The sequence below is a fragment of the Gorilla gorilla genome, chromosome 9, assembly GCF_029281585.2.
Source record: "Gorilla gorilla gorilla isolate KB3781 chromosome 9, NHGRI_mGorGor1-v2.1_pri, whole genome shotgun sequence".
Taxonomy (NCBI): domain Eukaryota; kingdom Metazoa; phylum Chordata; class Mammalia; order Primates; family Hominidae; genus Gorilla; species Gorilla gorilla.
The window spans coordinates 11,185,259-11,197,970 of NC_073233.2; the positions used below are offsets into that span (position 1 = coordinate 11,185,259).

Genomic DNA, 12,712 nt, shown 5'->3' on the forward strand with positions numbered 1-12,712 from the left:
GGTGTGTGTATATATATATGTATATGTATATGTGTAGTATATGTGTATATGTAGTATATAATATGTAACATAAATATTACATAGACATATATAATGCATTTGTACTATATAAAGAGATAGATATGTGAAACTGAAGAAAATGACTGAGGCAAGTCTCAATCCATTTAGAGGTTTATGTTGCCAAAGTTGAGGAGACATGCCTAGGGAAGACAGACACGGCCACAGTAGAATGCGTGGCCTGTACTTTTTCTGAAGAGGATTTTGAGGGCTTCAATGATTAAAGGGGAAAAGTGGGCAGAAGGGGAAAGGGGAAAGAAAAAAAGAGGTAGGATATGATCACATTCTTGTGAGGCTTTGATTAGGCTACCGAATCCAGTATGTTGCAGGTGAAAAGGGTTGGATAGAGGGAACAATCTATGTATTTGTTTCACACTCATTAAATCGCACTTGACATAAGATACGCATAGAGTAGAGGAAGCAGTCAAATAAGTATTTGTTTCAGGGTGGATGGGAGGATGATTTCTAGTTTCCTCTTAACATGAACCTGTGAAGACAGGCTGTTAATTTACATTGTCAGGGTGAGGGAGGCCTTCTGTGGAGACATATAGCCTTCTTTCTGTAACTATGTTTAGAAACAAAAGGAAAGGCAGATGTGTGTGTGTGTAATTTAGCTTCTGGGCTTAACTTTTTCCTTTTGGCATAGTAAATTTGGCATCCTGAGATTTTCTTTTTTTTTCCACAGATATTATATGTATATATTTATATGTATGTATATGTGTGAGTGTGTGTGTGTATATGTATATATATATGGGAGTCCTGGAAAATGAATATACCAATAAGTACATTTTAATCCATTGTTCAAACTTCGCTATCTGGGTTCAAGAGATTCTCCTGCCTCAGCCTCCCAAGTAGCTGGGATTACAGGTGCCTGCCGCCATGTTAATCTATTATTTTATGTCATCATTTATAAATAGTTATAGGTTGTATGCACCAGTGGACTTTTAAATAGTTTTAATGAAATTGTTTATCTAGACACTTACCCTATGGGTGGCCTTGTATTTATGTAAAAATAGATCAATACATTATTGAAAAATTGATAAAGAAACCGGAAATAGCTTTAAATGTATCAGTAATTGATTTTCCTTTTTTCCTTTCTTTCTATTTATTTATTTATTTATTTTTTAGAGACGGGGTCTTGCTATGTTGCCCAGCTGGGCTGCTCTCAAACTCCTGGGCTCAAGCTATCCACCGCCTTGGCTTCCCAAAGTGCTAGGATTACAGGCAGGAGCCACCACACACTGCCAGTAATCAATTTTCAATAGATGAATCAATTCTATTCAGTGACAGAACAATGTTTTTATGGTGCTAGAACAATTAGAAATCTGTAAAAAAAAAACAAAGTGAAACTCACCTTCTACCTCAAAGTAAAATATCTTTATTTGAGGTATAAAATAAACCTAAACTTGAAAGCTAAAGCTATAGAGCTTCTTTAAAAAGTACAGTAATATTTTTATGAACTCAGGGAAAGCAGATTTCTTATACAGGACACAAAAGCCATTAGCCACAATATAAAAGAAGATCAACAATTGATCTTCATTAAAATAAAAAAAAATCTACTTCAAAAGAGACCAATACAAAAGTAAAAAGTCAAGTCACAGAGAAAACATTCACAATGCATATATCTGACAAAGAGAGCCCCATAATCCATAAAAAGGAAAACCAACTCATGAAAAATACAAGCAAATGGTTTAAACAGGCCCTGTACAGCAAGAGGTAGACAAAGGGTCAATGCGCATATGAAAAGGTTTATTATTATTATTCAACATTATTATTCATTAGGTAAATGAAAGTTTAAACTGTAACAATTTAACAATATAAACTAATTAGAAAAGCTAAAATTAAGTGCACTGACAACACTAAGTATTGGTAAAAATGAGGAGCAATTGGAGCACTCGTAAGTTGAATCTCTTGCAATTTCTAGTAAAACTAGACCTTTTGAGCGAGCAATTTCACTTTTAGTTGCATACTCCAAATAAATGGTTTATACATCCACCAAAAATGTCTAAAGATGCTTATAGCAGCTGTATTCATAATACCTAAAATGTGGAAACAACCCAAATATCTGTCAATCAAAGATTAAACAAAATTTGCCTCACTTAAGCAATAGACTACTCATCAAGAATAAAAAAGAATGAAGAACTGAAAAAAAGTAAATATAGAATAGTAGTGTGGAAGTATGAAGCGCTTGATAAAGAGTAGATAAAGAGCAGAATCTAATGCTTTAATATAATTTGGAGAAAGATGACCTACAAAAAGAGCCCAGTAAAAATCGTTTCAGTCTACACAGACTTAACAGTGAATTGGTGAGATTTTCAAACAGTTTCTACAAACCAGGTTGTGTTCTAAGGGTTATTATGCTCTAAGTAGTTTTTTTCTGAGCATTTTAAAGGGTTAATCTAATACAGTGGATAAAACTACTGGCTCTGTAGCCAGCAAGGAAAGCTAGTAATCTTATCCACCGTATTAATAAACCCACCCTTAATAATGTTCTCTAAACATTAATAAAAATGTTTAGAGAAAATTAGAGCATAGTAATTCTGCATATAGTTGTGAACCAAAAGTATCTGAGACAGGTCTCAATCAATTTAGAAAATTTATTTTTCCAAGGTTAAGAACGCACCCGTGGCACAGCTTCAGGAGGTCCTGACGACTTGTGCCCAACACAGTCGGGGTACTGCTTGCTTTTATACATTTTATGAAGGCATGAGACATCAATCAATAAGTTTAAGGTATACATTTTTTCAGTCTGGAAAGGCAGGACAATTCAAAGCAGGAACTTCCAGGTAATGGGAAGATAAGAGACAAAAGTTGCATTCTTTGATCAGCCTTTCACTAAATACACAATTTACACGTGAGGGGGTAGATAGAGGAGTAGTCACTTATGCCTTAGTCTGGCTCAGTGACTGCATTTTTACATAAACAGTAGGGCAGAGGAAGCAATCAGATGTGCATTTGTCTCAGGTGAGCAAAGGGATGGCTTCCAGTTCTGTTCTTTTTTCCACACCTGTGAAGATAAGCTATCAATTTTCATTGCCAGGGTGAAATTCGGCATCACTGTTTTAGGGTAAAGATCTTGAGGTCCACGAAGAATTTCCTTGTGGGAAAATTGAGACGCAGGTATGTAGCTTTTTATACTTACTAGCTAACTTTTATAGGAATAAAATGGGAGGCAGGTTTGCCTGACACAGTTCCCAGCTTGACTTTTTCTTTTGGCTTAGTGATTTTGGAGTCTTTAGATTTATTTATTTTTCATATAGTCAGCACAGCAATGAAGCATAACAAAAAAAGAAGGAAAGAAATTTTAGACAGGGAACACAGCAAATTTATCATTTATGTACTTTTTTTGGAATGAAAAATCCTGGAATATATGCTTCAGCAAATGAAATTGGTATACAGTAAAGTTCAACAATTGATAACCAAGTATGAATTAAAACTACTTATGGATGCTATGTAAAATAATCCCAGGAATACAACAATCCGACATGCCTCAAGAAACGCAGAACATATTAGAATATTGCACAAAATATGGCCTCAGATAGGAGTGATGTCAGAAATTTAGAATTCAGGCTCCATTTCAGTCCTAATGAGTCAGAATTCTCATTTTAACAAGATCTTGAGGATATTTACGTGTTCACTCAATTTTACAAGCATTTAATTTTCTTTATCAACAAATAACTATAATTTGAGATCTTTCTACTCTTTTTGATGTAGGCATTTATTGCTATAAACGTCCCTCCCATACCACTTTTGCTGTCCCATAGGTATTTGTATATTGTACTTCCATTTTCATTTGTCTAAATAAATTGTTTAATTTCTCTGTGGATTTTTTATCAACCTGTTGGTTGTTCAGGAAGATGTTGTTTAATTTCCATGTGTTTGTATTTTCCACGGTTTCTCTATATTGATTTCTAGTTTTGTACTATTGTTTTCAGAAATAATACTTGATACGATTTTGATCTTCTCAAATTAGTTAAGACTCGGTCTGTGGCCTAACAGATGATGTATCCTGGAGAATGTTTCATATGCAATCTAGAAGAATATGTATTCTGTAGCTGCTGGATGAAATGTCCGTCAGGTCCATTTGGTGTAGAGCGTAATTTAAATCCAAGGTTTCTTTATTGGTTTTCTGTCTGGGTGATTTGTTCATTGCTGAAAGTAGGATGTTGAAGTCCTCTACTATTATTGTTGCAGTACCTCTCTTTAAGTCATTTGTGAGATAATAAAAAAAAAGCTTTTCTTTATCCTGCTATCAGACAAAACGAAAGATAATTTAAATTCCAGAGACAACATAAAAATTGTTCCAGAAAACTATGGTCCAAAATAAACAGAAAATTGACATGATTATGGGCAACTGAATTAGTATGAAAGGAAATAATTGATTTTCTTTTGATGAATGGGTGCCTTCTTTTTTTTTTTTTTTTTTGAGACGGAGTCTCGCTCTATTGCCCAGGCTGGAACTCAGTGGCGTGATCGCGGCTCACTACAAGCTCTGCCTCCAGGGTTCACGCCATTCTCCTGCGTCAGCCTCCTGAGTAGCTGGGACTACAGGCGCCCGCCACCACGCCCGGCTAATTTTTTTTTTTTTTGATATTTTTAGTAGAGACGTGGTTTCACCATGTTAGCCAGGATGTTCTCGATTTCCTGACCTCGTGATCCACCCGCCTCGGCCTCCCAAAGTGGGGTGCCTTCTTTTATAGTGGCATGTTTAGTGACATAGGTTGATGTGTCATTATTTTTCTAATCATACCATATATTCCGTATTCCGTGTTGAATAATTATTTAATTATATTTTAATAATTTTTTGTTGCTTTTGAAGTTCGAATAACCTGAACAAATATAAAACCATAGCTATAAGATTGTATGTACATTTTTATATATGGCCTAGGAAAGTATTATACTACAGGGGACTAAATTTGGGAAAGGAGAGGGAAGAGAAGAAGGGAAGTGTAAGGGCATTTGTTCCTTGCACTCTGCATAGCAGGAAGTAGAATCTAAAGTTAATGGAGGTTGGGCATGGTGATTTATGCCTGTAATCCCAGCATTTTGGGAGGCCAAGGCTGGAGGATATCTTGAGCCTAGAAGTTTGAGACCAGCCTGGACAATGTAATGGGACCCCTTCTCTGCAAAATAAATAAATACATAAAGGTAGGTGTGGTGGTATGCACCTGTAGTCCAAGTTGCTAGGGTTGCTGAGGTGGAAGGATTGCTTGAGCCTGGGAGGTCAAGGCTGCAGTGAGCCATGATTCTGCCATTGCACTCCAGTCTGGGCAACAGAGTGAGACTGCATCTTAAACAAACAAACAAACAAAAATCTACAAAACTTTTTCATATTTTGGGGGAAAAATGGAAAAAAATAACATTTATATTCATTTAAATTATTATAAAGATAATGCAATAATTAAAAGGAAGCTGTCAACATATTTGGATCTGCTTCAGTCTAGTGTGAGGAATCTCCTGGGAATTTCTAGTCATTACACCTTGGGTCAAGTCCCAAGGGTCTCTTGGCAACAGGGTTGGGTTATATGCAGGGCTTCTTAGAGAAGGCCAGGTCCAAGAGCCATCTACAAATACACTTGGCTGGAGAGTGAGTAGAAAGGGCACCTCTTCCTCTGTTGGGAGCCAGGTAAGGTGTGAGAGCATGAGAAAGAGCAGACCAAGAAGGCAGAGACTGTTGAGGTCTAAACTGGGGGGCAAGAGAGAGCAGAAAGGGAGGAATGGGAAGTGGAGAGGCAAGTGCTCAGAGGCAAAAGACTGCAAATCAGGGGTAGAAATACTGGGAAGCAGGGCTCAGAGTGACAGGCTCAGACTAAAGGGTGTGGGAATTAGTGATATATCAGCAAGTAATTTGCTAACAAATATTTCTTCTGGGCTAGATAAGTTTGAAAATAAAGAAATAGTCTCTTTCTTTTCTTTAACATAGGTAGAACTCAGAAATCAGAACAGTTACTCTTGTTTGCTTTATTGGTAAATATTTTTTCCATCATTACCATTTCTTCTATGCTAGATTTTATTTCTTCGGCTAGTTTGGTGATCGATATTTTCTTATAAAATCATCTATTTTATGTACGTCATCAAACATATTATCATAATTGTGCTCACTAGTCATTATATTTAAAGTTATAGTTCTCTAATCATAGGTTTGTTATTATTTTCATTTTTCATCGTTTTTGTAAAATTTTCTTGACTGTCTTTGAAAAAAAGATTCATTATATTATTTTTAAATAACTTTGGTTTTATTTTTAACTCATTCATTTGTGCCTTTCATCTTTGTTAATTGCTTCTTTTGATATTTATTTAATTATAATCCCAGCTTCTTAAACTGAGAACTTAGAAGCTTAATACTGTCCATCATTTTTTCCTATACTCTTCAAGCTGTAAGTTGTTTTGGATGTCATCTTGCCTCACAGTTTCTGCTATGTGGTATTGTCATTGTTATTCAGCTTAAAAGATTGTTTTTCTCATTTATGTGTTTCCGGAATAGAGAAGGTACTTAATAAATGGATGTTGTTATTGCTTTGGAGTCTTTCATTTTATATTATTATATTAATGTGACTATATTAATAAAATACAGTATTAGACTAATTCAGTAGTCCAGGTTAGAGAATGAATAGATTTGGAAAAGAGTATTTTGTACTCAGATAAAGACAAGCTGGAAGAATAAAGACAGATATTAGAGGTTGAATAGAAAAGACTGGAAGAGGTGTTGGTTAAAAAATAAGAGAGTACAGATAACTCCTAGATTTCTGATTTAGAAAACTGGGTCATTTTTATGAAAGTTATAACCTTTATACAGAAAATGGTATAGGAGGAAAAACAGTTATAAGAGAAAATAATCAATTTGGCTTTGAACATAGGAGGTTTTCTTATTTACCCATGAAAAATCTAGATGGAAATGTCCAGAATAAAGTTTTATCTTCAGACATGGAACCTAAACACCAAAACTGGTTTTCAGAAATTCACTTGAAATTTATTATTGTATGGGTGAAATATGAGGCTGTGAAAATGGGGGAGATAATTTTACAAGTGACTTGAGAATAAGCAAAGGAGAGATCTCTGAAGAATGCCAAATATAAGGTTGGAAAACATAAGGTACCCGGGAGAGGGGGGAAAGAAACAAGAAAACTGAAACAGTCAGAGAAAGAGCTGACTAATGGGAGAATATTAAGAGAGACTGGTATCATAAAATAGTGAGGGAGAGAAAATTTCCAGAATCATCAACAAAATATGTATTGCTGAAAGAATGAGATGGTCACTGAAATGAGTCGACTGATTTTTTTTTTTTTTTTTTTTTGAGACAGGGTTCCTCTCTGTCACTCAGGCTGGAGTACAGTGACACATTCATGACTCACTGCAATCTTGACTTCTGGGCTCAAGAAATTCTCCTACTTCAGTTTACCAAGTAGTTGGGACCTACAGGCATGTACCACCATGCCTGGCTAATTTTTAAACTTTTTTGTAGAGATGGGGTTTCCCTATGTTACCCATGCTGGTCTTGAACTCCTGGGCTCAAGTGATCCTCCCGCCTCGACCTCCCAAAGTGTTGGGATAACAGGCATGAACCCTGTGCCTGGCCTCAACTGAATTTGACAGTTCCATTTTGGTGTTATTTTCCATAGTGGATACAGCCTGGATACCTGATTTTCTTGGCCCTTTGCATACAGGAACTATCGATATTAAGACTACTTTCCAGAGAAGCCTAAAGAGCTTCATATCTCCACAGTTCACATGGAATTAACATTTGACACATCAAACTGCCCTCCAAAGATACCACACGGACCATAGTATGTCTCTTTAAAATCATACACCTGGAGCCTTTGTCAGACTGGTTTAGAAATTCCTTTTATGCATTCCTCAGCTTTACTGAGTGAAGGCATTGAGGTTAGATACGCAGGTTTCATCCTCAGTTCTTCTACTGCCTAACTGCATAATTTGGGGAAAATTACTTAATCAATGTAAATATCAGTTTCTTCATATGTACATTAGGGATAAGAAATTTATTTTCTTTGTTGAATAATTATAATGATTGGATCATATTATGGATATGAGGATAATTGTGTCTGGCATATGACACACGTTCAAGAAATGCTGGCTATTGTGTTTTTTTGAATTTTGATACTAGCCTGTGGTATTATTTATCATAGTGTAGTGCTTAATTTATTGTAGTAAAATTATGGTAAGGTTTGCTTTTTTCCTCCATTCCTTCCCTTTCTTCCTTCCCTTCTTTCTCACTTCCTCCCTTCTTCCTCTTATTCCTCCTCCTCCTCTTGCACTTTCCTCCTCTTCCCCTCTGTGCTCTTACCTGCCTCCACCTTCACTAGTCTTTCTCTTTCTCCTCCTTCTTCTCCTCCTCTGTCATCTTTGTCTCTCTCCTTTCTCCAACTTTCTTACTTTTGTGGTTTCTCTCAACATTTAGGCAGTGCTTTATAAAGATAACATTGGGTGATTAATTGCTGAGTCTTAGTTTGCTCATCTGCAAAATTCATGTACGATCTATCTCCAAGAGTTGGTGTATGGATGAAATTATATAATGCATATAAAATGTCAACAACACAGGGAACTCCCAACAAATGCGATCAATATTTATTTTTCTTGGGGTGTTTTTTTGGACCACCCTATTACCACATATATGGGCCTGTGTGTCCCAGGGATTTTTTGGCATTCTTCTGGATATTTTCCAAGGAAATATAATAATATTCACATTTCAAATATGACTTAGTTTGCTCAGTGTTTTATTCCAGAATCAAAATTTATTTTCAACAAGTACTGGAAAGCAGGTTTCTCATAATATTGTTTAGGAATTTTACTGGGGATTTATATTGGCAGACGTGACTTAATTGTAATGTTTATTGCTAGTAATGAGAATTATAGGCTTAATATACTTAAGAAAATTTGATGTGGCACAGTTCAGGGAATTCACTTTTCTCAATAAATGTGAAACACTGACAGACTTGGAGAGAAATATGTAGCTCTGGGAAGCTAAAAAGAAAATTCAAGTTCTTTGAAAATTAGAAATAATAACTCAGTGAATCTTGAAGTGCCAAAGAGATGTTATAAGTGATAAACTATGTATTATGTGTTATGTTAAATGACTGAAACATCTCTGTCTTCTCAGTCCTTCCCTATGTCGGTCCTCAATAATACCAATGCTCAGCCTCTGATCTTCTTCCTGATGGGCATTCCAGGCCTGAAAGCCATCCAGTACTGGATTTCCATCCCTTTTTGTCTCCTATATGTTGTTGCCCTCTCTGGAAATAGCATGATCCTGTTTGTGGTCCTCTGTGAACGGAGCCTCCATAAGCCTATGTACTATTTCCTCTCTATGCTTTCAGCCACAGACCTGAGCTTGTCCCTGTGTACACTTTCTACTACCCTTGGTGTCTTCTGGTTTGAAGCCCGAGAAATCAACCTAAATGCCTGCATTGCCCAGATGTTCTTTCTACACGGATTTACTTTCATGGAGTCTGGGGTTCTACTGGCCATGGCCTTTGATCGTTTTGTGGCCATCTGTTACCCACTGAGATACACTACCATCCTTACCAATGCCCGAATTGCCAAGATTGGGATGAGCATGTTGATAAGAAATGTTGCCGTCATGTTGCCAGTCATGCTCTTTGTCAAGAGGTTGTCCTTCTGCAGTTCTATGGTCCTTTCACATTCTTACTGCTACCATGTTGATCTCATCCAACTCTCCTGCACAGACAATAGGATCAACAGCTTCCTTGGTCTGTTTGCGCTTTTGTCCACTACAGGGTTTGACTGCCCTTGCATCCTGCTCTCCTATATCCTGATCATTCGATCTGTCCTCAGCATTGCTTCCTCAGAAGAGAGGCGGAAAGCCTTCAACACCTGCACATCCCACATCAGTGCTATTGCCATCTTCTACATCCCTCTCATCAGTTTGTCTCTTGTCCATCGCTATGGCCATTCAGCACCTCCATTTGTCCACATCATCATGGCCAATGTCTTTCTGCTAATCCCTCCTGTGCTCAACCCTATTATTTACAGTGTAAAGACTAAGCAGATTCAAAAGGCCATTATCAAGGTCTTAATTCAGAAGCACTCCAAATCTAATCATCAGCTATTTCTGATTAGAGATAAAGCCATTTATGAATAAGTGCTTTGCTACAATGGAGTAATTGTCCCAAAGTGCCCACACATGCCTCCAACAGTCCAAACTAAGCAACTTATAGGTTACGTGACATTTATTTAGTCAATTTCCTTGTCAATAAATTCATGTCATTGCCAACTAAATTATGATTTTGTTTTCAATATGAAGTGAAGAAACATATATAAACAACTAATTATATTTGTAAGCAGTATGAAAGCTACATAAAGTATTAATTCAGGCTCTGTGTACAATTATAAAAGTTCACATTTAATGTGAGAAACTTTCTAAATAAGTCAATTGTTATTTTCTGAATGATACACAGAAAACACTTTAATTAGTTTCTTTTCTTGAAATTCTTGATTATATGTGCGATTCCAAAATAGAGATTCTATAGGGTGGATCCTAAAATACACATCAATGTAATTCCACATTGGGTCTTATCTAGATGGAATTATTTTGCCCTTTATTATGTGCAGGGGCTACCTAATGTAAATACAAGATACCATATTATGTGCTCAGCATCAGTTACTGCTGCTGTTAGCTGAAGAGTTAAAAGTTGGTAATTACATTGTTAACATTCTAGGAGTAAGGATAACACTATTTTTCATTTTTTAAACGAAGATTTGCCTTGGTATAAGAGAACCTGTACTTTTGGCTCATATTTATCTCTCTCCCTGATTTTATGGTTTCATTTATGGGCTCACTGGACTAGCAATGGCAGAGCAAAGGCTGGCTGATATCAACGTATAGATACTTTATAGCTGGTTGTTGAGTCCCTCCTCTGAAGTGAATACTCTCTAGTGAATATTAACACAAGACACAGAACTTTTCATCCTTTGTGTCGGCTTCAATAGCACATCACATGCAGAATTTCTTACATCTCTTCTAACAAAGTTGCTAGTTCCATCTGTTGAGAAATTATCCAAGCCTTTTAGCAAAGTCCTAGTCCGTGTATATCCACAGACTTCAGACAACTTCTCCCCCAAACGACATTAACAACCAAGAGTACTACTCACAACTCTGCCCTTTGGAAATGTTTTCCTTCACCACTCTCCTTTATGCCATCAAAGGTAGGGCTATTATGCCACTGCACACAATTTTTGGTTAGCATCAACTTGTCTACCAATCTATTCATGAACTAAGTCTGAGTATTTTCCTCCTTTTCCAGAAACTTAACAAAATCCCCCATGAGGCCATGGATGTGAATTAATGCCGAGACATCCATACAACAGTGACAAGTGTCATAGGATTCTGGGCCAACTATTCACATAAATTATTTGTGCTTTTTGACCTTGTCCATCATTATCCCTACAATAATTGCTCAAATGTCTCAGATAGCATAACAACGTAAGAATTTTTCCTGTTGCTAAGTATATTATCCTCAATTATGTGATTAAGCATCTGAAGAATAACCACAAGTAAAGCCGAAAAATTATTGGGCTGACTATGAGATAAACGTTGTTCATAACTCCATTAATCACTCTCAATAATCTTATAAGTTAACCAAAAGAGAATATGATGATATGTTTGAGTGAACAAACTCTTTAAGAACTCTTAGATATAACCTTAGATAACCTATATATAAGAGTCCTTAAAGAGTTGGGTATTCTTTGTTTAATGAACAGTTACATTTGTAAATGACCTTAGACTGTTTGGGGGGAAATCTGGTTAATTTTTATTACATACTGGTAGTAGCATTGTGGGACACTCCGTGGGGGAGACCAAGACTCATATTCAATTAATGGGTACTGTATACATGAAGTGACTTAAATATTTAAACAGGTTAAGGGATCATGACTTTCCATTATATGGCTGATGTCAGCCTGGTGCTTAGAAGTTCTCTATTGCAAATGTATGCTGGGTACATCCTAGAAGACTGTTCATTTAGCTTGTCTCCAGGAAGACTATCATATATTGCAACATATCAGTATGGGTCCCATCACTCTGATAGCCATTCTAGCCTTTCTATCCTCTATAAAAATTATACACACTTATACGATTTTTAAGTACTGCCATGTGGTCTCAGAATTCCTTCATTCTCATTGTTAATAGGAAGCCCATTTCCACAGAAGCATCTTTCATTGTTATGTGTAGCCTACAGAGTACAGCAACTGCTGACCTTTGAAATGAACCAGACTTCCTCTTACAAATGCATTCTTTGTTGCCTCTGTGAAGACATTTCTCTTCCCTCATGGAGAAAATAATCATGTGGTAAATTCTCTTGTCCTATAGGATAAATCAATTCTAACATGTCAACTTCCCTGATATTTCTATAGTCCACATTTTGCCAAGAATATTTGGCATCTCCACCTAATTTTCTGTGGTCATTATCATATCCAATCTTGAAACAACCGTCTCAGTAGTGCATTAGCACAGTTTCTGGGTATCCTTGATATAATATTGCACCTCTAATTGTGGATCAATGCCTTCATGTCAATAAACTTTTCTCTGTTAATTAATATTCATACTACCACATACTACCACTGCTGCCTGGATCTAACACCTTCAAGATCCACTCTACTCATTTGATTCCAGTTAGTCCAA

General features: G+C 36.4%; 2 protein-coding genes across 2 annotated transcripts in view; both read left to right on the plus strand.

The window, feature by feature from the left end:
- The window catches only part of MMP26 (matrix metallopeptidase 26), a 275,769-nt gene that overhangs the window by 107,359 nt on the left and 155,698 nt on the right, over positions 1 to 12,712 (plus strand). The window lies entirely within an intron of this gene.
- Positions 9,081 to 10,216, plus strand: OR51F2 (olfactory receptor family 51 subfamily F member 2). Its single transcript, XM_004050517.5, has one exon. It carries the CDS (start codon positions 9,146 to 9,148, stop codon positions 10,172 to 10,174), a length of 1,029 nt encoding a protein of 342 aa, XP_004050565.4. The 5' UTR covers positions 9,081 to 9,145; the 3' UTR covers positions 10,175 to 10,216.

Bases quoted from the DNA above. Each gene is read 5' to 3' on its own strand.
- OR51F2 (XM_004050517.5), top strand. From the start codon at position 9,146: ATGACTGAAACATCTCTGTCTTCTCAGTCCTTCCCTATGTCGGTCCTC.